Raw genomic sequence first — 23,727 nt, forward strand, 5'->3', positions numbered from 1 at the left:
TGTTGCTTAGTGTCCTAACTGTCAGTAGGTTAAGATTGAGCATAAAAAACCCGGTGGATTATTGCAGGCTATGGAAATTCTAACTTGGAAATGGGAAGTAATCAATATGGATTTCATCATAGGCTTACCGCGTACCTAACGTAAGTTTGATTCAATATGGGTAATTGTTGATAGGCTTACAAAGTCAGCCCATTTTCTGCCCATTAGGACTACATATTCCATAGAGGATTATGCAAGGCTTATATTAAAAAGATAGTACGACTGCATGGTGCCCCTGTATCTATTATCTCGGATAGAGGAGCTCAATTTACAACTAACTTCGGAAGGTCCTTCCAAAAAGGAATGGGGACTCAGGTAAGTCTTAGTACAACATTTCATCTCCAGACAGACGGACAGGCTGAGCATACTATTCAGACACTTAAAGATATGTTAAGGGCTTGTGTGATAGCTTTCAAGGGTAGCTGGGATGATCATTTGTCGCTTATTGAGTTCGCATATAATAATAGCTATCATTCAAGTATTCGGATGGCTCTATATGAAACTCTTTACGAACGCAAGTGTAGGTTGCCTATAGGATGGTTCGATGTTAGAGAAACAATGTTAGTAGGACCAAAATTAGTACAACAACCAATTAAGAAAATTAAGCTTATACAGGAAAGGCTATTAGCAGCTCAAAGCCGTCAAAAATCTTATGAGGATAATCGACGGCGAGACTTGGAATTTTAGGTGGACAATTGGGTATTCCTAAAGGTATCACTAATGAAGGGCGTTATGAGGTTCGAGAAATGGGGAAAACTTAGCCCTCGATACATTGGACCATATAGGATCATACGCAAGGTGGGCCAGGTAGCATATGAGTTAGACTTGCCTTGGGACTTGGAGTCTGTACATCCAGTCTGTCATGTGTCTATGCTCCGTAAATGTGTCAGAGATCCTTCCAGAATTGTGTCAGTTGACGACGTTCAGGTCACAAAACAGCTATCATATGAAGAAACTCCCATTGTTATACTATACCGACAGGTTCGGAGATTGAGAACTAAAGAAATAGCTTCGGTGAAAGTACTTTGGAGAAACAACAATGTGGAAGAAATGGCTTGGGAGGCCGAGGAAGACATGAAGTCTAGATATCCCTACTTATTTCCTCCTTCAGAGAAGAGTCTGACTGAGACGTCATAACCTTAAGGTACATGTATGAATTCCTGTGTTAGTTATTGTTATTGGTCATGTGAGGCCATTGTCGTTATTGATGATTGTGGTGTCATATGACCATGATAGTATGATGTATAAAGTATATTAAAAATAAGTAGAATTTTAAGTAAATTGAGACAATTCTTAATTATGCGGGTAATTGGTTAGTTACCGGGTAACGGGACATTATCCAATTAAGTAATAAATTATCAGATAAGACCAAACTCCCTCCGCCAAAAAAATGTGGCAATAACCCACTATTGCTACATATGACTAAGTAGTCATATAATCTTAGGTGGCAACTAATGTGTTATATATACACTACTTCATTTCTAACAAATTCAATATTTTAATCAAATGGTTCACTACTTTATTTTTCTAACATTTTCAAGACTACAATTAGATAGGAGGTTGGTACCATAGAAATGAATTTTCCTACAAAGTTCCTACAACCAAAGACATTAGCATTCCTACAATTAGAAACATTAGCCATAAGTTGATAGTTAAGAAGAAATACAGAATGTTACCATTCTTATTTTGAACAAAAAAAGTTAATTATTGCAACTAAAAGGAAATCCAACGAGAATTGTTAGCAACGTAAAATTTTGCGGTTCTAAAGGAGTACGGTGCAACCTTTTCCAAGAACATCTTACAGATTTTCCCCTACTCCAGGTATGTTAAGGTCATCCCTTCTTTCTTTTTGGCATGATCTGTACGACACAAACGAAACGAGCAAATGCACAATTTCCATAAATTACTCTATTCATAGAAATGCTAGAGATTGTATACTCTTATTCTCCCATAAGTCTTACTATTCTATCGTCTGTTCATGAGTCTCAGAAAAATACGTATTTAATAAAGTTTATCCGAAAGGCATATTGAGTTTTATGGTATTCCGAGAAAAATCTTATTAACGTATTTCTTATGCATTTCATGCATTTATATAATACATTGACCCATGACCATATGGCGTTATATATGCATATATATATATTATATTTATATGGGATAAGGGAAAAAAGGTTACGACGTTATATACGCACCACCACCTGATCAGTTGGTATATGTTGATAATGTTGGCCACATTGGCCGAGACGTTATGATGGGATGCCCTCAGAGGCTTGATGATGTTATGTACACCTATACCTATGCATGTCACGACATTTATATGCACGTGCATGACACTATAAATGTTGCATAATTTACAAAGTTATTCAGACTTTCAGGCGGATTTATTTATTCCATGTTTTATCTATGTCTTTTGTGTACTGATTTGCATGCCTTACATACTCAGTACATTATTCGTACTGCTATTTTTTGGGGCATGCGTTTCATGCCCGCAGGTGCAGGTAGGCAAGCTGGCGGTTCCCCTTCTTAGGATCCTTGGTTAGCGAGAGTTGGCGTGCTTTACTTGATCCAGAGTTGCTTTTGATTTTGGTACGATATGATTGTGTGTGTGTTTGTATATATATATATATATATATATATATATATATATATATGGGTATGGCGTGGCTCAGTCCCGTCTTTGTATAGTTATATTTCAATTAGAGGTTTGTAGACAGTATGTATAACTGGATAGTAGGTGGCCTTACCGGTTTCCAGTTTTGGATATGTAGTTTTCTATAGCAGCCTAGTCGGCTCGCCCCACGCATTCCGTGCGTATATGTACATATGTCTTTTGGACATGTTTCCTTTGCATATGTTATTCATGTTTATATCTTAAACACATGCTTAAGGGTATTCGACATGTAGAACTCAGGCACCCGTGGCGGCCCATCGGTTTGGGTCGTGATACCCGGACAATATTTTTCCAGATATGGGAGCTATTTTTATCTTGGAGATTCCAGCTTTGTTGGGGGTCCTATTGTTATATCTGTTGTGAATTACCCTACTCCAAAGGAATTTATGATCTTTTTTATATCTCCAAGCTAAGCTAGCTAGAGTATTGGTTTTCTATTTTGTTTTGTATAGTCCCAGCCCCCATCCATCTTTTGCTTTGTAGCAGTGTTCCAACTTATCAAATGGTATTTTTTTTTCTGGAGGTGCTCCCCCAGAGGAAGTTCATTTGGATTCTATCAATGTTATTAATAGTAGCTTGGGGGAGGTTGTAGATCTGCATAACATGATTGGGGATTGCGGTCAGGGTTGATTTAATGAGAGTGGTCCTTCGTGCTATGTTAAGGAAGTTAATTTTCCACCCTTTTAGTCTATTGTTGAGACGGTCGATTATATATTGAAAGTCTTTCTTTGAGGGATTAGAAAACCCTATGGGGAATCCTAAGTACTTACCGAATTCTCTAGTGTGGCTTATTGATAGGCAGTTGCTAAAGTCGGTTTTTATGTCTATTGGAATATTTTCAGAAATATTAACCTTGATTTGTTGAAGTTGATAGATTGGCCTGAATGTGCTCAAAATTTATTGAGAGTATCTATGATGGAGTTGCAGCCTTTTTATTAGCGTTTGCTAGGAGGATTAGATCATCTGCAAAAAATAGGTATGATAGAGAGGGACTTTTTGAAGAGATTTTGACTGGGTCCCACCCGCAGCAGTCAATTTCGTGGTGAATTAGTCTCGACAGCATTTTCATGCATATGATGAAGATGAAAGAGAATAGGGGATCACCTTGGCGAATACCTTTAGATGGTTTAAAGAATTCTGAGTTGGATCCGTTAATAATGATAGAGGTAGACGTGTTAGAGCTACAAGACATAATTAGGTCAATTAGATCTTGAGGGAATTTTAAGGAGGTTACTGAGAATTTTATAAAAGACCATTCTAATTTATCGAATACTTTTTCTAGGTCTATTTTTATCAATATTTTCCCTTTTTTTCCTTTTAATTTTTTAAAGTGATTTAGGACCTCGTGGATAATGATAGCATTGTCTGAAGATCTTCTGCCCTTCATGAAGCTAGTTTGTGTTGGGTGGATTAATTTGGGCTAAAAGGGATTTGATTCTATTGACGATGATTTTTGTTACTACCTTGTAGGCAGTGTTACACAAGCTGATCGGTCGATATTGCTTGATAGTTTCAGCATTTTGGCATTTTGGGATTAGATAGATGTAGGTGCTATTCATATCTCCAGCCATCTTTTTCTCCCTAAAGGTGTCTTTGCAAAAGTCAATTAATTTTTCTTTAGTTTCATTCCAGAACTTCCGGTAGAAAAAGGGATGCAGACCATCCGGTCCGGGTGCTTTGTAGGTTTAAAAGAATCTAAAACACTTTTAATTTCGCAGGCTGTGATGTCTTGGCACAGGGTTTTTTGGTCCATGTTATCAAGAGTTGCATAGAAGGACATGCAGTGATTCGTTCTATAGGAGGTGTTATGTCCTGTTGAGGTTTGTGTAGTAGTTGTTTATTAATGATTTAATATATTTTTGGTCGTAGTACCAGTTGCCCACTTCGTCCTTAAGACTTAGGATTCTATTCTTTCTTCTACGTTGCATGGTGGTGATGTGGAAAATTTTTGTACTCGCATCCCCTTCATTTAACCATTGTATTCGGGATTTGAGCCTCCAAAATTCCTCCTCTAGTTTTAGAATGTCATTGAATTCCTTTAATAGATTTGTTTCGAGGTCAAGTAGGAATTGACTGGTCGTATAGTTTGAGAAATTTTGTATTCCATTAATTTTGTAGATTATGATATTTTTTTAATGGAAAATATTGGCAAACGTAATAATGTTCCATTCTTTTACATTTTTTTGTAAAGTTTTCAATTTCCCCTAGTATATTATCTTGGTTGGTCCATGACTCCTTAACAAGATTTTGAACGTTGGGTGAGATAACCACATAGATTCAATTCTGAAGATATTATTACTGTGTGAGAAGTTTTTGAATAGGTCTAGTTTTATGGGACAGTGGTCAGAATGAATTCTTGCTAAGTGTGTGACGTGCGCTTCTTTAAAAAGGTTAATCCAGCTTGAGTATGCTATGTATCTATCCAACCTTTCCATGATTAAAGTTTTAGTCTTTTTCCTTTTATTTGTCCAAGTATATTTTGAGCCCTTATACCCTAGGTCAATAAGCCCACAAAAGTCTAGGCAGTTAAGGAATTTCGATACTCTAGGGTAGTTTATTGGGAGGCCTACGAACTTTTTGTTTGCCTTAGTGACTTCGTTGAAGTCTCTTGTAACTAACTAGGGACCCTTAAAACTGCTTACTACTGTCTTTAAATTTTTCCACAGAATAGTTCTTTCTTTGCTTAGGTTGCTAGCATAGATAACATATAGTAGCCAAGGGTTAGAATTATTTACCTTAATCATGACATGAATTTCTTGGTAAGTTGTTCCGATTTGATCCACCAGAATATCTCCTGCATTCCACATCATAAACATGCCTCCTGAATTGCCTTAAGTTGCTACCTAACCTATGTGAGTGAATCCAAAGTCGTTTATGAGCATGCTGTGATCCGCCATTTTTGTCTCCAAGAGTGCTACTAGGAAAAGCCTGTTGTAGTCCAGCATAGACCTAAATGTTCTTCTAAACTCTTCATTCCCCGCTTCCTACAGTTCCATACGATCATACTCATTGGTCTAGATGGGGGTGGGGTGTTCTCCTCTATCTGTGCATGGGGTGGGCTCGCCGTGTACATGTTGGCATACATCGTACATTATCAGAATCATTACTACCCCGTATTTGTAGATTGCTGGTGGTGTTAGTAGCTTCCTTATATTGATCAAGCATTTCCTCAAATTCATCGGGCAACATAAGATAGACTCTTTTTTCTTTTCTTTCCTTGAACACCAACGTTTTTTACGTTAGTAGCATGGCATACTCCACTCTTCGTGCTGTTGATGACCCTTCCTCGCCCGTCAGTTGCATTGGTTGATGGGGTGCTGTGGTAGTTCCCTAGTTTTGTTGTGTGTTTGAGTAGTGTATATGTGGTGGTTGGTTGCGCTGAGGGTTGTTGTGGAAGAGGGGTAGATTCATGCTTAGGGGTATTGGAGTGCTTGGGGTATTCCTCTATTGACGACCCATGGGGATGGGTGAGCTCCCATGGCTGGGTGTGGTGGATTTATTTGGGGTTGTAGGGTCATTAGGGCTAGCCATGGGTGGTTGGCTACATTGTCCAGCCCTATCTTTAGTCCCTCGTTACAATTTGGGATAGGTAACTCGATTTCTCTATTTGGATTATGATGTCCCGGCTCTCTTGGTGTAGATTCATGTTCAGTGAGAACCCTATTAGGCCGTATTCCATCTATGAAAGTGGGACATGGTTTGTAGCTAAATGTGGAGTTGCATACAATATTGGATGACCCTGCCTCAATGCTTGGTTGTTCAGCTGCTGAGTTCTTTGGTACTATTTGCGTGTCCACACATTTCTACTGTGATTCCTTTGATGCCTTCTATAAAAGCTGTTGGTTGGTGGGTAGTCTTGACATTTATTGTGAGTTCTTTGTGGTCTTTGCCTAGGTTTTTCTTTGCTTAGTTTATGTTGTTGTTGTTGTTACTAGGCAGAGAGTTTAAGTAGCAGGGTTCATTTTTCCCTTGTTCTGCATAGTTTTCTAGTATAGGAAGGACAAAATTGTTAGAGTTTGGTGAGTTGACATTTTCTAGGGAGTTGTTTTGATTTGTACTAAGATTTTTGGGAGTGATGTGAATATCGACTGTTGATTGTGTAGTGTCTTTGATGGTCTAAATTTTGTTGTTATTAATTAATGAGGTTTTGAAAACTTCTTGGGTGATGCAAAGGTCAACTTCCATTGAGCCGTTATCATTGCAAACTAGGGTATGTTGAGAGATGTTATTGTCCGTTGGGTTCTTTGAGTTTACGTGTGTTTGTGTGGTTTCATTAGTTGCTCCATCAGATTTTGCCGGGAATGGTGGGTTTTCTAAAGCATTAACATTTCCAAGTCTTTAGTTATTGAAGGGGGGAATTTGGCTCATTGATGTTCTGACAGGGCTCGATGGTTTTGAGTGAATAACCAGTGGATTTTTTGGATGGTTCATTGTGGTTTGTGCTGCTTCAAGGTTTCCATTTTGTCATCCATCTCATCCATTATTACATTTAATGCCATGAATTGATTGCCATTACTTTTGTCTGTATTGATGCTTTTGTCCAGTTGTTTTGGCTGTGTTTCAGGTTTGTGGATTGTTTCATAGTTCTTCCTTCTGAATTCCTGTCTAGGTTGATGCGTTTGGCCGGAGTTTGTGGTCTGAGTGGTATCGTGTATCTGAGATTTCCCCCTTGCATTTTATCTTCCTATTTTGGTTGTCTTTGTGGATGGGTGTTTTGCCTTCCCATTTGGTCCTCCTTTTTCCTAGTTTTTTCATGTGTGTCTATGGTCAGTGGTCAATTTCCTCTGTTAGGGATTCAATTCCAACATTGTTTTGGTGATTATCAATTACTTCTTTTCCCTTTGAAGGCTTTAGGTTGGGGCAGTTTGTTTGAATATGGCCCAATCCTTTGGTAATGTCTTCCTATGATAACATGAGTTTTAAGAGGGTTTTCTATGGGTTCTAGGATACATACTCTCACACATTTGCCCTTGGTAGTTGAAGCAGTGCATACATCTATCCTTAGTAGCCTCCCTAGTTTTGTTCTTATTTTTTTTGGAGAATGTCATAGTCATAGAATTCTGTTGGTAGTTCTGGTAATCTGGCCCAGATGGTTGAGTATGTTTGTGAGGCTGCTGAGGTTACGAACTTTGGCTCCCATTTTCGGACAGTGAGGAATTGATTCCCAATGAACCATGGTCCTCCATGAAGTGCTTTGTCGTAGGTTTTGGGGTTTGAGAATTTAGTTAGGTAGTAATCGTAACCTAGGTCTATTAGTGTGATACTTTCCGTTGATTTCCATATTCCTGTGATTTTGTTTTGGAGGAAGGAGGAGCCCATTTTTCTGCCAAATATTTTGATGATAACAACATTTGTCCAGTTGTTGTAGATCATTTCTTTGTTGTGGAGGTGATAGGAATAAAATTCTCAGAATCATAGTGATTCTCAGTTTCATCAAAAGTGTCGTGGCCCTCCACTGATTTCTGGACTGCTATTTAGTTTTGGTATTGTGTTTCAACAAGATTTTTCTTAAGTTTGTGGAGGAATGAGTTGGTTTGTCTATGATTTTCCTCTGCGAGGTCTTGTCTGATTCTGGGACTGATGGGTTTTGTGTTCATATCTTGGTCCATTTCCATTGTTAAGTCTTGGGGGCGTATTTTTGCATTTGTAGATTCGTTTTTAGCTATGTTCATTAAGAGATCTTTGAGGTTTCCTTGTGGTGTTCTTGCTATATTAACTGGATGAGGAAGTCCTTGAATAACAGGACTTCTCTTTAGTTCTAGAGAGAAGTAGGAGAACTTCTCTTTCTAACTCATTTTTAAAATTTTCCCTACTTTCCTAGTACTAGTATGATTTCTAATTCGAGTCCTATCACCGTTAAATAAAGAAAAGAAAGAATTTTACAAATACAGGTCAAAATAACATTTTTCAAAAAGTTTGGGGGTGCAAAGAGTGTTTTAATAAAAATAAAGGACCAGTTCTAGCGAACCCTGGAACACATCATATTTGCTTCACTTAGCTCTTTCTCATTTCAGGTTTTTAGGGCAAACAAAAAGAGAGACAGTGCGGCACTCACAAAGCATCGAAATCTACTGGTATTTTTTGTTAAATTTGGGAACTTTTTAAATTTGTATGTGTATGAAACAATTTTTTGGTTAGATTTGTGGATTTTTTTAGTACAGTTTTAATCCGATATGAGTAGATGCGTATATGTATGTGAATGCTAATTTGGATTTGTATCCGATTTATAATTTTGTTTATCTTGATGTTTTTATAAAAATAAAGAAAAAATTAATCTTGATGCATTTAGCTGAGAGTACATTGTACATTTATTCCTTTCTTTTTTTGGTCCTTTTTTTGTTAGTGCAAAATCTGAAATTACAAGGAATAGAGTCTATGCTGTTGCTTACATGCTGTGATTTGGATTTTTTTTTTCTTATTTTTTCTTTCTCTGCGTAATATTGCTATTTACGTGTTAATTTTTAGACTGGAAAGGATGGGCGTGAATGAGGGAAAAAAGAGGAGAAATAGGCCTAATTAGAGCAGAGTTAATTTAATTGATTTATGGTTTTAGATTTGTTCCCAGGAGAAAAGATGATATAGAAACTGCCCGGGGCTTTGGTTGTCTAGTGGTGAGTGCGTAGCTTGTGTTTTGTGGGTTAGCCGCACTCACAGGTTCGAACCCTGTCATAGGTGGTATTTAACCGGAGAAGGGTAGAGGGTGGGCCCATTATCCACCTAGTTTCAAACCGTGTGGTACTGGACCTTGGAGATTTCTCGGTTATAGAGAAAGGATGATAAAGAAATCATTATTCTGATCTGCAATTTTTTTTCTTTTTCTCTTCTTCTGTGTGTGTGTGTGTGGGGTAGGGGGGGGGGGCAAAGTGGCTAAAGTTCTTGCCTTTTCGAGCTAATGATTTGATTCTCGTGTAGCAACTTCTTGAAGTCTTACTACGAGTGTTTAGATTTAACATTTTTGTTCTTGCCTGTTGATGAACTTCTTGACTCATCCAACTATTCCTTTGCAGGTGAAAGATTCTTGAAATGGCGACTTTTGCCAAACCTGAGAATGCTTTGAAGCGTGCTGAAGGTTAGTGGAGTTACTATCTGGATCTGATTTAGCAAATTACTTTTACAGTAAACTTCTCAAAGCTTTATTTTGAGATGTGCCCTGGTAATATGTACTCTGTACACTTGCAGACTTATATCTCAAGTAATATCTGCAATTTAGGAGGGGTTATATGGTCACAGGGTGAGGGTGGTCTAGATGATTTTTAATATTATAGGAGGGTGAAGTTTTGTAAATTCCAGATGTTTTAATAGTAAAATTGAGAATGTTGGTATGTTTACTAATTTGATGTTTTGATGCAGAGTTGATTACTGTTGGACAAAAGCAAGAAGCGCTGCAAGCACTTCATGATCTTATTACTTCAAGGAGGTATAGAGCATGGCAAAAAACTCTTGAAAGGATAATGTTCAAGTATGTAGAGCTATGTGTTGACATGAGAAGGGGGAGGTTTGCCAAGGATGGCCTAATTCAATATCGTATAGTCTGTCAGCAAGTGAACATTAACTCCTTAGAGGAGGTGATAAAGCATTTCATGCATTTAGCTACTGAGCGAGCTGAACTGGCTCGCAATCAAGCACAGGCGTTGGAGGAAGCTCTGGATGTGGAGGACTTGGAAGCTGATAAAAGGCCTGAAGATCTTATGTTGAGTTATGTTAGTGGGGAGAAAGGAAAAGATAGATCTGATCGCGAGCTTGTCACTCCCTGGTTTAAGTTTTTGTGGGAGACATATAGAACTGTTCTGGAGATCTTGCGTAACAACTCAAGATTGGAGGCTCTGTATGCCGTAAGTTTCCATTGCTCTTTCTTTTCGTTAGGTTTTTGAATAATTAGACTGCATTTATGTTCTGAGGTGAGGAATCTTAGTATCATGACCTTCAGGCTTGTTTAGACTGTAATTGAGTAAGCAGGTTTATCCTTTTTTCCTTTTCAATTCGCTTGCCTGGGAAGTGATTGTGCTTCTGATTTTTTGCTTAGTAAATCAATCCCTTTCACTTCTTATTCATAATCTTCATGGGCGTCTTTCTCAGTTTGCTGGGCATCTGTCCATGTTCTTTGTTTCATACATGTATCAGTTTTGTCAGAATATAAGTCTATTCTTTTTGATAAAAGTTTATATATATCATCCGGGTACAATTTTTTTTGTGTGTGGTAGAACCTGATTTGTCCTGTATGCCATTTAAGCTTTCTGCGTGGCTGATAGGAAGTTCTGTACTCTTTCCATCTTTAGTTGAGCATATATTTTTTCACTGAAAGAAATGAGAATTAAGCTTCAAACCTATTTTGCTCAGATGACAGCACACCGAGCCTTTCAGTTCTGTAAGCAGTACAAACGTACAACAGAATTTCGTCGTCTTTGTGAAATCATCCGGAATCATTTGGCAAATCTCAACAAGTATAGAGATCAGAGGGACCGGCCTGATCTGTCTGCTCCAGAGAGCCTGCAATTGTATCTAGACACTAGATTTGAACAACTGAAAGTTGCTACCGAACTGGGTCTTTGGCAGGTTATTACTTTTTCTGATAGATTATTAGCATATCTTTTGTCCTATATGGGAGTGAACTTCATATGTTTTAGTTTTCTTTGAAACAGGAAGCTTTCCGTTCCATAGAAGACATATATGGATTGATGTGCATGGTTAAGAAAACCCCCAAGGCGTCATTGATGGTTGTTTACTATGGGAAGCTTACTGAGATATTTTGGATGTCATCAAATCATCTTTATCATGCTTATGCATGGCTCAAGCTTTTCTCTCTTCAGAAGAGTTTTAATAAAAATTTAAGCCAGAAGGATTTGCAGTTAATAGCATCGTCTGTTGTCCTAGCTGCACTTTCTGTGCCTCCTTATGATCAGTCGTATGGTGCATCTCATCTTGAGCTTGAAAATGAGAAGGAGAGGAGTTTGAGGGTGGCCAATCTAATAGGTTTTGAAGTTGAACCCAAAGCCGAAAACAGAGTAGCGGTAATTTCATTTTTGATTATTTTAATTATTTCCTTACTGTTAATCTCTTGCTTTGGCTGAACAGCTTCTGTTCCCTTGCCTTTTCTCCTTTTCAGCTCTCCCGATCATCACTTCTTTCAGAGTTGGTGAGTAATTATATATATGTTTTTTTAATTTAGCATATAGTCCTTCAATTTTTTCCATTTTTATAGTTTAAATTCCTTGTCTCTTTGCATTCGATGAACCCATTAAATTTTCGAGGCAAAGATGAGCACATGTCATACTGTTTTTGAAATCGTTCAGTCTCTTGATTTTTTAATTGTTTGTCGGTTTCTTTGGTTTTTCTTAATTGTTTCTCCTTCTGTAGGTGTCCAAAGGTGTGATGTCTTGTGTCACCCAAGAAGTGAAAGATCTTTATCATCTGTTAGAAAATGAGTTTCTTCCTTTGGATCTGGCACTGAAGGTGCAGCCCGTATTGAGCAAAATATCAAAGCTTGGCGGTAAGCTGTCTTCAGTTTCCTCAGTTCCTGAAGTACAACTGTCTCAGTATGTTCCTGCCTTGGAAAAACTTGCTACTCTGAGGTTGCTCCAGCAGGTATGCACTCTGTTTTTTACCTTTTGATAAAGAGCACGCATGCACATTATTTAAGGTGGAAGTCCAACTTTCAATTCTGTCTTCATTTTAACTGAGAATGCTGCTATTTGTTCCTTTTCTTGTTGCAGGTCTCTCAGGTGTATCAGACAATTCAGATTGATAACATATCTAAGATGATCCCATTCTTTGACTTCACTGTTATTGAGAAGATATCAGTTGATGCGGTTAGACGTAATTTTCTAGCTATCAAAGTTGATCACATGAAGGGCGCTGTCTTCTTTGGTAAACAGGTATAATGTGTCACTTGGAATTAAAACTCTTGTCTATCCTTCAGTTTTTGTTTGTGTGTCGGTTGGGCGCCCCTAGAGATTACTTTCCTGTGTCTTCGTCAGTTGGTTCTGAGAGATTTTATCAGCATTATCAACATTGTTCTTTCACCACATTGTTCTTTCCCTCATTGTAAGTGAAAGCACAGGAATAGCTCGCTTATGGCATCTACAGAACCTTGTGTGTCTTCTGTTATCTAATTCTTCTATGGAGATATTTTTATTATCATAATTTTGCCAGGCATGACAGAAAGACACTTTTTTTTGGTCAAAATGACAGAAAGACACTTGTATTTCCTGAAGGAGAAAGTAGATTTAAAGCAGGGTCAACATTTCTTGTATTTGATTTTAATGTTTTGTGCAAAATAGTGGGCTCTCTAAGGGTGTGTGGTTAGCATAATAAGTTTGTAGTTCAGTCACTAGAACAAGGAGCTTGTGAACTCTGAGGTGCAGTTCTTAGTTTCTGAGATATAAGAGTTTTAGTGGGTTGCTGTTTTCAGCAGTTTCTATGTTGTGGGATTTGATCTTACTCTTATGGATTTGTAAGTTCAGCCTGTTCCTCTGTGGTATATATGTTGATGAACTGATGCAGAAGAATTTGTAGCTGTTTCTTTGAGACACTTTGAACTACATGGTTTTGATTTTTCCCCATTAAGCCGTGTAGGCTAGGTTATCATACATCATTTGCTCATAATTTTGTTTCCAGAGTATTGAGGTACCTCTGTGGTATATATGTTGATGAACTGATGCAGGAGAATTTGTAACTGTTTCTTTGAGACACTTTGAACTACATGGTTTTGATTCCCCCCCACCCCCACCCCCCAATTAAGCCGTGTAGGTTAGTTTATCATACATCATTTGCTTATAATTTTGTTTCCAGAGTATTGAGGCGGAAGGACTCCGGGATCATCTGTCTCTTTTGGCTGAATCCCTTAGCAAGGCAAGGACAATGATTTATCCCCCAGCAAAGAAGGCTGCCAAGCTTGGGGAAGCACTGTCTAATTTAGCGGAGATAGTGGAGAAGGAGCACAAGAGACTTCTTGCCCGGAAGTCCATTATTGAGAAACGCAAAGAGGAGCAAGAGCGTTTACTCTTAGAAATGGTATGAAATTCTTGGCGGTGTTGTGAATTGCTTGTTATTGTTGTTATCGCATATGAACTTTTGTGACCATTTCTTTTAAGGAACGAGTGGAGGAAACAAAGAGGCGAGAGCTACAAAAGATGACTGAAGAGGCTGAGCAAAAGCGCATTGCTGCCGAGTATGAGCAAAGAAGGAACCAACGAATTTTGAAGGAGATAGAGGACCGAGAACTTGAAGAGGCCCAAGCTTTGCTGCACGAAGCTGAAAAGCGCAGCAAGAGGAAGAAGAAGCCAGTCCTAGAGGGAGTAAGTATATAACTTGTACTTCTGTTCCCAAAAACTTTCAATTGGAAAATCTTACCCGGCATTAATTTGATTTCAGGAAAAGATGACCAAAAAGGTGATCATGGAATTGGCGCTGAATGAACAACTGAGAGAGAGGCAAGAAATGGAAAAGAAGTTGCTCAAATTTGCTAAAACTATGGATCATCTGGAGAGAGCTAAGAGAGAAGAAGCTGCACCTCTTATTGAATCTGCATTTAAACAACGTTTAGCTGAAGAGGCAGCTCTTCATGAACGCGAGCAGCAGGTTTGCATTAAAGACATATTATGCTTTTTGCCCTCCCACAATCTATGTTGCTCGGACTCTCCGAAAATATCGATGGGTGCGTGTCGGATCCTCCAAAAATAGTTTATTTTTGGAGGATCCAACACGGGTGCGGCAGCTGTTTTGGAGTGTCCGCGCAACATAGCCCACAATAACGAGTACTTTCACATTTTTACCACAGGGATAACTAGCTTGTGGCAGCCAAGTGTTCATGAAAAAAAATTTCTTTCACATTTTTCTTAAGAAAGTGATATGTTATCTTTTAACCTTCTACCTCTTTCGTTGAAATATTGCTGATGAATTGACCTTGCGTTTTAATACGTTCCCAGCAAGAGATTGAGCTGAGCAGACAACGACATGCTGGAGATTTAGAAGAGAAAAGGAGGCTGGCACGCATGTTGGAGAACAAGGTCAGTTTATCCGACTTCTATGAATTCGCTGAACTTCTAGATATAAGCTTTTGATGATATACCTGAACTATTCGTTGTAAAGTTGGGTCAGTGCTATTGATAGTTTATTGGGTCTATGGAACTGATGTAGGACCAAAGTTGAAAACTTCTGAACTTAGTGCAGGCTACTTTAATCTTTGAGCTGTGAAGCTAGTGGTAATAGAAAGTGTTTTTTCTTTTATTCTGCCTTCTGTCTAGTTTCTTGTATAATGGCCTTGTTTGAAAATAAAAAGAACGGAAGTTCAAATCCTTTGCAGCAGTTCACCCTATTATGAATACATTGGCATATCACAGTAGCCAGCAATGACGAAATTGTCTCCGATATATGCTTACTTTTTTGTGGAACTAGTTGAAATCTGAGCAGCCATCGGCTTGCTGAAGACTGGTCTTGGTCTTTAACAAAGTAGGTGGTTGACGTAGGCTGCATTGATTCATGCTAATGCATAGATTAGCTGATATATATTCCTAATCATGCAGAGAATTTTGCAAGAAAAAGTTGTCAGTAGCCGAGAAGCTGAATTCACTAGAATGAAACGGGAGAGACAGGAAAGGATCAGCCAGATAATTCAATCAAGGAAGCAGGAGAGGGAAGCTAGGAGGAAAATGATATTCTTCCTGCGATCTGAGGAGGAGCGACAAAAGAGGTTGCAGGAAGAGGAGGAAGCCCGCAAACGTGAAGGTACTTTACTGGTTAATTCCCCACCCACGTCATGTGCATTCAAATCTTTTAGGGTTAAAGGTGCCGGGGGGGGGGGGCATTTATCGAGGTGTGTCCAACCAAAGAGTTCATGCTTCTGTTTGTCCAGACATGTATTTTTTTGGGTTTTGGATACTCTGCTACACTCTTATCACTATAGCATGTACTCTCATTCAGAACTTATAAACTGTCCTTTTTAAGTTCTTTTTCCCTCTCTTGCTCCTTTCTTTTTATCCCCTGCCTGCAGTTGAGGTTCAATAGCTACTCAAAATTAATTTAGCATCCTATGGCAACTTTCTGAAAATTTTGCAGAGGCAGAGAGACGGAAGAAAGAGGAAGCTGAGCGGCAAGCCAAGTTAGATGAGATTGCAGAAAAGCAGAGGCGGCGAATGCTAGAACTTGAAGAGAAAGAAAAACGGGAGAGAGAAGAGATCTTGCGTAAGTCCACTGCTGTGCTGCCAAAGCCTGCTGAGCCTCCAACCTTGGGGCGCCCCGCAGAACTTGGTGGAGCTGCTCCAATTCCTGCTGCAGCAGCTACTGCACCTACTCCTGGCCCTGGGAAATATGTTCCTAAGCACTTACGAACAAAAATGGATGGTGCAGGCCAGGCGCCACCCCCTGAAACTGACAAGTGGGGCGGTGGAAGTAAGCCAGATGATCGACCATCATGGCGCGATGAACGAAAGCCGCCTTCATTTGGTAGTGGCTCGAGGACCAGTTGGCCGGCTTCTAGGCGGTGAATGGGTTAAGTCACTTATGAGTCGTGCAGTGGCTTATACCGGAGTCTTGCATCCTCGGCTTTTTGGTTCAAGAAATTCAATTTGCTGTTTACCTTTTTTTGTGACTTTTACCTAATGTGTATCGGAGTTTTTATTTATTATGAGCTCAAGCATTTCTTGACTAAGATATTTTCTGCACGGTATGGAGAGGCTTGAAGTTTTTGACAGGTGATTTGATGTTGAACTTTTTGTCCGCAAATAGCTACAGTTGCTATTATGTTCAACTTTCTTTTTCCTAGTGAAAGTGTAAGACGATGGCCTATATTATTTCCTGTTGCTTATCATGTTATCTCCATCTTGTCATATATTTCTCTGGCAATACATCTTTGTAATAGTGAAAATAATACATTCCTGGGTTAAATGTTTTGTCACTTTTGGATCAACATGTGCAACCTTAAAAGAAGAGATCTATTACTCAACTGTACCTATTTTACTTTACTTTACTAGAGCTTCCGGTCAATGTGAATTGGCAAAAAAACCATGATATTTCAGTTTATTCTATTAGAATCCTCAGTCTTTTGGTAAATATAACCAAGTTGGGGGCTTTTAAACACTTGAAAAAAGGAATGATGTAAAGCTACACGTGTAAGAACCCACGTCCCCTACAAATTTAACTCTTTGATAAATCACTACTAAGTATTACTTTACTTACTATACAGAAGAGCTTTGGAAGCAGCTGAGTAATTACTGGTATCACGTGGATGACACACCACTAATCTTCAAATTAGCCCATGAATGGTGATGTTTCATATGAAACTTAGTCAAGAGAGATTGTTGGGTGTGTCTAGATAAAGTCCGACATACAAAGTAGAAAGGAAAAGAAATCTACTAATACAGAATTGAATATTCTTAATGATGTGAGACTTTTGGGGAAAATCGTGCAACTTTAAATGAAATTGAACAATATCACATCATCTTAAGGGGTCGTTTGGTAGGGTGTATAAGAATAGTACGGAATAAGGTGTATCAGTAATGCATAAATTAGTAATGCATGGGTTAGTAATGCAAGCATTAGTTATGCAGATATTATTTCTTATTTACTGTTTGGTGTGGTGTATTAAAATTATAATGCATTGCATAATTGTTAAGAGTTGTTTACAAAAATACCCTCCATATTCTCTAGTTTTAAGGGACTTTAAGGACAATTTTGTTAACTATACTAATGCATGCATTAATAGCCTTGGTGTTACTAATGCCATGATTTCTATGCATTACTTATACATAGGATAATGCCAAGTATGATGTATAACTAATACAAGTATTAGTTATACACAAGTTGAAAAAATATATCAAACAGGGTATTAATAATGCATAAAGCTAATGCTTGCATTATTTTTTCTAATACCTCCTACCAAACGACCCCTAAGAGTACTTACCTTTGTGCTGTCTTAGTCCAATATGTTGGTTTTCCTTGGATTGGTGCAGAGCTAATTGGCAATGGAAATATGAAATGTATTAGTTATTACAACAATAACATACACAGTAAAATCCCATTAGTAGGGTCTGGGGAAAGTGGAGTGTACGCAGACCTTACTTCTGCCTCGAAAAGGATAGAGAGGTTATTTTCACGAGATAAATATATTAGTTATTATTGTCATTATATAAAAATGACACTATTTTTTATATCTCACTTTAGTTTTTATAACTAATGACAAATAATTAAAAAAAATTGTAAAATATCCTTACAAGTGAAAGTTCATAAAATAATACGATTAAAATCGTAAGATATCACAATGTATAGTAAAAAAAAAATATAGCTTTATCTATATTAGGCCCGAGCTTCAACGAGTTATAATAGGAGTGACAAAACAAAGAGAGGATGAAGTATCATCACAACAAAAAATCTTAATTTAAAAAGATGAAAATAAAATACTTAACAAAATTTAAGGATAGGATGACAAGTGCCATCAACAGAAAATTTTTAATTTTTTTAAAAATATAATAAATAAAAAAATAAATGGAGCAAAAACACTTAGCAAAATTAATAAATTAAAAAAGGATAGGACAAGTAATACAATATGCCTTTTAATTAGTGTAAAGAAAAAATAAGTAGATAACAATATTTGTAAAAGTGGACAGGTTTTGGTGTAACCATTAACGGAGGGGAAAGCCTCAACTTAGGTTAAAGGACTGTGACTATTCTCCTTTTTCCCCCAAATTAATCCCATCGTCGTCCCCTTTACTCATCCACTCTCCACAAAAAAGACTGTCAAATGAAACTAGAAGCTCTGTGACCGATTTCTACATCATCGCCGTCATGTTCGTTTCCAGATACATTCAACGGCGCTCCTTGCAGTATATTTCCTCTCTCTTCTTTTTCTAATTTCGTTTGTTAACTTTAGATAAATTTAATTTTAATTATTAAAGTTTTTTTTTTTAATTTAAAACTATAGGAATGCGATTCTGCGGAGATACGATATGGTGAATATGATTTCAAGCGGTGAAGTAAAAAATGTGGAAGTTCCTATATTTACTGCAACGAGTAAGGTGTAGTGGTGGAGTGCGGTGGATGTCGGGGAAGAGCATGAGGAGCAGAGTAGCAATGAGAATGCAGAATGAGTCAAGCAAAACCCTAAGGGAGATACGGAGGTCAAAGAAGTTGAAATTGAAGCTGATGACTGATGAAGAACGGTTAATTTATAATCTCCGTAGAGCAAAGAAAAAAGTTGCTTTGCTACTTCAGAAGCTGAAGAAATATGAGCTACCAGAGTTGCCATCTCCACGGCATGATCCTGAGCTTCTCACTCCTGAGCAACTGCAAGCGTATAAGAAGATTGGTTTCAGGAATAAAAATTATGTTCCTGTTGGTGTTCGTGGAGTCTTCGGTGGAGTTGTCCAAAATATGCATCTCCACTGGAAGTTTCATGAGACTGTACAAGTTTGTTGTGATAACTTCCCTAAGGAAAAAATTAAAGAGATGGCCTCAATGCTGGCTCGACTAAGTGGCGGTATTGTGGTTAACATACACAATGTAAAAACCATTATTATGTTTCGCGGCAGAAACTACCGCCAGCCTAAGAATTTAATACCTATCAACACACTTACAAAAAGGAAGGTGAGCTACAAATCTCTTTTGAGTAATCCACTGCTTATGTAAATCCTAGTAGTAAATTTACAAGTTGATGAATTGTTATATGTTTCTGTTAACCCCTTAATTTTGTATTTCCTTGAGGGAACCTAGCTTCTGTCTGTGTTTCATACATCTATGTGATGTAAAACTCCCTGGGTGCTATGAGTCTTAGACATGTACTCCTGGTCCCGAAGAATGGGTATATGGCATGTCTCATCTGTTGAACCATCGATATTTTGGAATTTGTGTTGAACATAGGGTCTAAGATTCTGGACTCTTTTAATTCCTATTGTATGTAATGAACTATCTTTTCTGTAACTTGCTTAACAACGCTGGAAATTTGAACATGTTACTGTTGATGAGTACACATCTACTGTTTGACAAAGTTATCTCTTCCATGTAGGCATTATTTAAAGCCCGATTCGAACAAGCACTAGAATCACAGAAATTAAACATAAAGAAAATAGAACAAGAGCTCCGGAGGAAGGGGATAAATCCTGATGATCCAGCAGCCAGGGCCAGCATCCAGCGAGTAGCATCCACATTCTTCAATGCCATTGATAAGAAAGAAGGAAGCCCATATGTCTTTCAGGAGGATACTGGTACTAAGTTGGGTCTCAGCAGTAGTATAGACCAAACACATTCAACAGCTGAAGACAGTGACCAGGAAGAACTTGACCGTTTTATTGCTCAGATAGAACAGGCAGCTGATGACGAATGGGCAGCTGAGGAAGAAGCAGAGAAAGACGAAGTAGGGAAGATTAGATATTGGAACAAAGAAGATATAGGTAGTCGATTCAGAAGATCTGGAATGATGGGAAGTGATGAATCAGATGATGAGTCAGGAGGGAGAACAAGTGGCTGGAATAAGACTTACGGAAGGAAGATAGCTGATGATGATGGACATGATGATGTATCTGAAGATGACAATGAATTGGATAACAATGATGACCAACGTGGTAGAAGCAATTACGCTGATTCCGGCATGTACAAGGCTCCTGACAGGCATCCTAAGTATAAAACGGAGAAATGGCAGAAAGGTAAGAGCAGTAAACCTATAAGTGAGGGAGGTTCAAGCAGAAATTTTGATCCTTATTTAAAGGGAAAGATGGGTACAGAAGGTTCTGGTTCAGACATGTTAAGTGACCTTGAGGAAGCCATGTGGAATTCAGATGATGAGGGAGGGCAGCACTCAATGCCACCAAGTGGTTCAGACATGTTAAGTGACTTTGAGGAAGCCATGTGGAATTCAGATGATGAGGGAGGGCAGCACTCAATGCTACCAAGTGAGTATAGAAGTAGTAGTGACGAGGGGGAGGATTATGATAAGGTAGCAACATTGGGATCAAGTGCAGAGGATGCACCTGGTTCGAGGGCATCAAGAGGGGTAACTAATAGCTTTAGGACAAGTAGTCAAGAGCAAATGAAGAAAAATGAGGGTACTTCCGAGAGCAAGACAAAGGTGAAAAGCTCAAAGGATTTGGATGAAACTTGGGACAGCGACTGACCGGGGTGCCACCTTTGACGTAGAAATAGTGCTCACTGGATACAGTAGAATAGAGGCCAGTGCTATTTATGGTACTTGAATAAAGAACTCTGATTTGTGCAAGAAATCAGGAAGAAATGTATGGATTAGTATCGCGTTTAATGGTTACTTGAAGTAAATGCTTTCAAGTTGAATGCACTTTTCATATGGGCAGGAGATCGAGCTAAACCGGTTCTTCTTGTGTGCTTGCATCTACATGTCTGAATTTGGGTGAAACGCTAACAACGCACAGAGACACTGCCAGTGCACCTGTATTTGTCCTCCTGTATTCTCTGTATCCATATCGTTTAAGTGCCCAAATACTTCATATTCCTTTCTCATAATGTTTGTCGAAGCGTGCTGCTGAAGAGTAGTACATTGAAGAATCTGGGGTGGTGACTTTTGTATAATATCAGTGATTTTTCATTTTTTTTTTGTTACTGCTTATTTGAGCACTATGTCTTTCTCCTGATAATGAGTGTAACAAGTCCAAATCCATAATTGACTTGATTATCAGTTATCAGGTTGTCGCGGTCTCATTTTACTACGACCTGTTTACTGAGCTCGCATAATGTACCAAAAGCAGAATGGGTATTCCTCGTCTTAGGGGAGGAAATAATAATGGGGGAAGTGTATGATCTGAACTCTGTTATTGTGGTTGTGTTGGTGAATTCGTCAAAGTTAGAATTGTTGGATTCAGCTTAAATTATTGATGGTTTATCTAGGCTTTCACAGTGTTCATATTGAATATTTTATGTACCGCACTCGAACAGTTGATTTTAATTGAAAATGGCTAGTTCTTACCAGAGAACTCTAGCTTGTACCCCAGAAATTACACTGAAATGGTAACCCCTTGCAATTAGAGCATGTGATGAGGCTCTGCAAAGAAAAAATATCCTTCAAGGGCTTGCGTTGAATATTCAAAACATTAGACTCGAGCACTTAGTCTTGTTTATAACCTAAGATCCAAGTGAACGCTATAGGATTTCATCAAATAAGTAATTGTTATGAATAGTTTGTAGATATGGGTGCCCATGTATGGAATAACTTATGGATGAAATCTCCTGCTTTATGTCCATCCCATTCACTATTTACAATAGTAAGTCTTCTCATTTTATGCATATAAAAAGCTATGTAAATTTTAATGGAAAACACACAAAAGTGAAAGAAGAAAAGACTTCTTCCTTCTTTCTATCTCTTCTTATTTATATTTTACTGCATTGCTTTTATTTTATAACACGTTATCAGCACGAAACTCTAATTTTATCCTTAACCCCCGCTAAGTTGAGCCATATTTTATTAAGGTATGTATCATATAATCATTTTGGTCATGGTAGTACTTATCTTATGCTCACTTTTTGGAAAATCTTGGGCATCTTAAATAATTCAAGTACATTGCAGTGATAAATTAATTATTTCCTTCGACGCTCAACTCTTAGATGACCTCAAAGTCATCAAACTAGCTACCCACTAATGACATACTTATAATATTCATGGACTTCCTGGATCAAAACATATCTTTAAGGCATTTTGAAGAACTGTGAGAAATGAATTGACAAGTAATAATTTCACATTAGTTTAATTACTTTATATTTATTGGATTGGAACATATAAATAATGTTAGTCACGTTCAATTCTTTTAACACATATATATCAATAATATAAAGTGAAATGAAACAGTAGGTTATTTTCAATTTATGGCCAGAATAAAATAAAATAGTAGGCTGTTTGCATGATATAACTTTATTACTGTTTCTTTTTCCCTACTCGTTTTTATTTCATTAATTGTTTATTAATATAATTATTTCTCTAACCCAAAATATCCTATTCGAGGGCGGATGAACCCAAAATATCCTATTCGAGGGCGGATGAACCCAAAATATCCTATTCGAGGGCGGATGAACCCAAAAATATCCTATTCGAGGGCGGATGAACCCAAAATATCCTATTCGAGGGCGGATGAACCCAAAATATCCTATTCGAGGGCGGATGAACCCAAAATATCCTATTCGAGGGCGGATGAACCCAAAATATCCTATTCGAGGGCGGATGAATCCAAAATATCCTATTCGAGGGCGGATGAACCCAAAAATATCCTATTCTAGGGCGGATGAACCCAAAATATCCTATTCGAGGGCGGATGAACCCAAAAATATCATATTCGAGGGCGGATAGACCCATCTTCAAAACTTGAAATTGTCTTACCTCCGACTGTTTTTCTTAAAATTGTGCTGTCTTGCTATCTCTTAAAACTTGAATTGATTTCCTCGTTCCTCCGAGAAAATTTTCGACAATGGCAGAAAATTTTCTGCCCCAGTTTTGGTGCTTTTCCTTGTGGCATGTTTTTTCGCCATTAATAAGATTTCCTTTTCCTGCTTCAAATCAAAGAAAATTTGTTAGTTTTAAAACATGGTGAGTGGTCGTGCCACTCCTGCTGGGGATGGTTTTTCCCTTTCTCCCTTCCCCGCTCTGTGTTTCATTACGCTATCAAAACTTGCTGGGGATGAATTTTCCTTTTCTTCCTTCCCCACTCTGTGTTGTCCGACCCTCTTGGAACTTGGTCGAAAATCTATTGGGAATGCTCCTACATCTCGATGATCTGCTGGGGGCCCTCTTGGGATTAGGTCCACAATTTTCTCAACTGTTGTTTTCCTGTTTTTCTCCCACTTCTCTTGGAAACTTGGTCCTCTTGGGATCTAGACCCATTCATCATTTGGTCTTGCGACCAACTTCTTTTCGCTTTATCGCCTTATCTTTGGTCTGTCCTATTCGCATTTTGCTTTGCATCATTTTGGCAACTGGTAGTAAGCTCTGAAAATCCTATTCAAAAACAAACTGCTGGGGAGGTAAAGTCTTTAAACCAAGAAATAAAAAAGTGATGATCTCAAAAAATAGAAAAAAA

The 23,727-nt window shown here is 38.1% G+C and overlaps 2 protein-coding genes across 3 annotated transcripts; both read left to right on the forward strand.

The window, feature by feature from the left end:
- Window positions 1-6,631: 6,631 nt before the first annotated feature.
- LOC107760201 (eukaryotic translation initiation factor 3 subunit A-like) lies at window positions 6,632-16,519 on the forward strand. 2 transcript variants are annotated; one of them, NM_001324665.1, is given in 16 exon segments: window positions 8,758-8,784; window positions 9,718-9,779; window positions 10,061-10,542; window positions 11,048-11,263; window positions 11,350-11,718; window positions 11,814-11,843; window positions 12,065-12,292; window positions 12,421-12,560; window positions 12,562-12,582; window positions 13,499-13,537; window positions 13,540-13,720; window positions 13,801-14,004; window positions 14,081-14,287; window positions 14,635-14,715; window positions 15,232-15,433; window positions 15,764-16,519. In NM_001324665.1, coding segments are annotated over 15 exon segments (2,874 nt in total). In that variant the 5' UTR covers window positions 8,758-8,784; window positions 9,718-9,733; the 3' UTR covers window positions 16,192-16,519.
- A 1,762-nt stretch (window positions 16,520-18,281) lies between these two features.
- LOC107780414 (CRM-domain containing factor CFM9, mitochondrial) lies at window positions 18,282-21,566 on the forward strand. Its single transcript, XM_016600951.2, has 3 exons — window positions 18,282-18,525; window positions 18,624-19,285; window positions 19,704-21,566. The coding sequence occupies exons 2-3, from the start codon at window positions 18,683-18,685 to the stop codon at window positions 20,805-20,807; spliced, it is 1,707 nt and encodes a 568-aa protein (XP_016456437.2). The 5' UTR covers window positions 18,282-18,525; window positions 18,624-18,682; the 3' UTR covers window positions 20,808-21,566.
- Window positions 21,567-23,727: the final 2,161 nt, after the last annotated feature.

This window comes from Nicotiana tabacum, chromosome 10 (assembly GCF_000715075.1).
Source record: "Nicotiana tabacum cultivar K326 chromosome 10, ASM71507v2, whole genome shotgun sequence".
Taxonomy (NCBI): Eukaryota; Viridiplantae; Streptophyta; class Magnoliopsida; order Solanales; family Solanaceae; genus Nicotiana; species Nicotiana tabacum.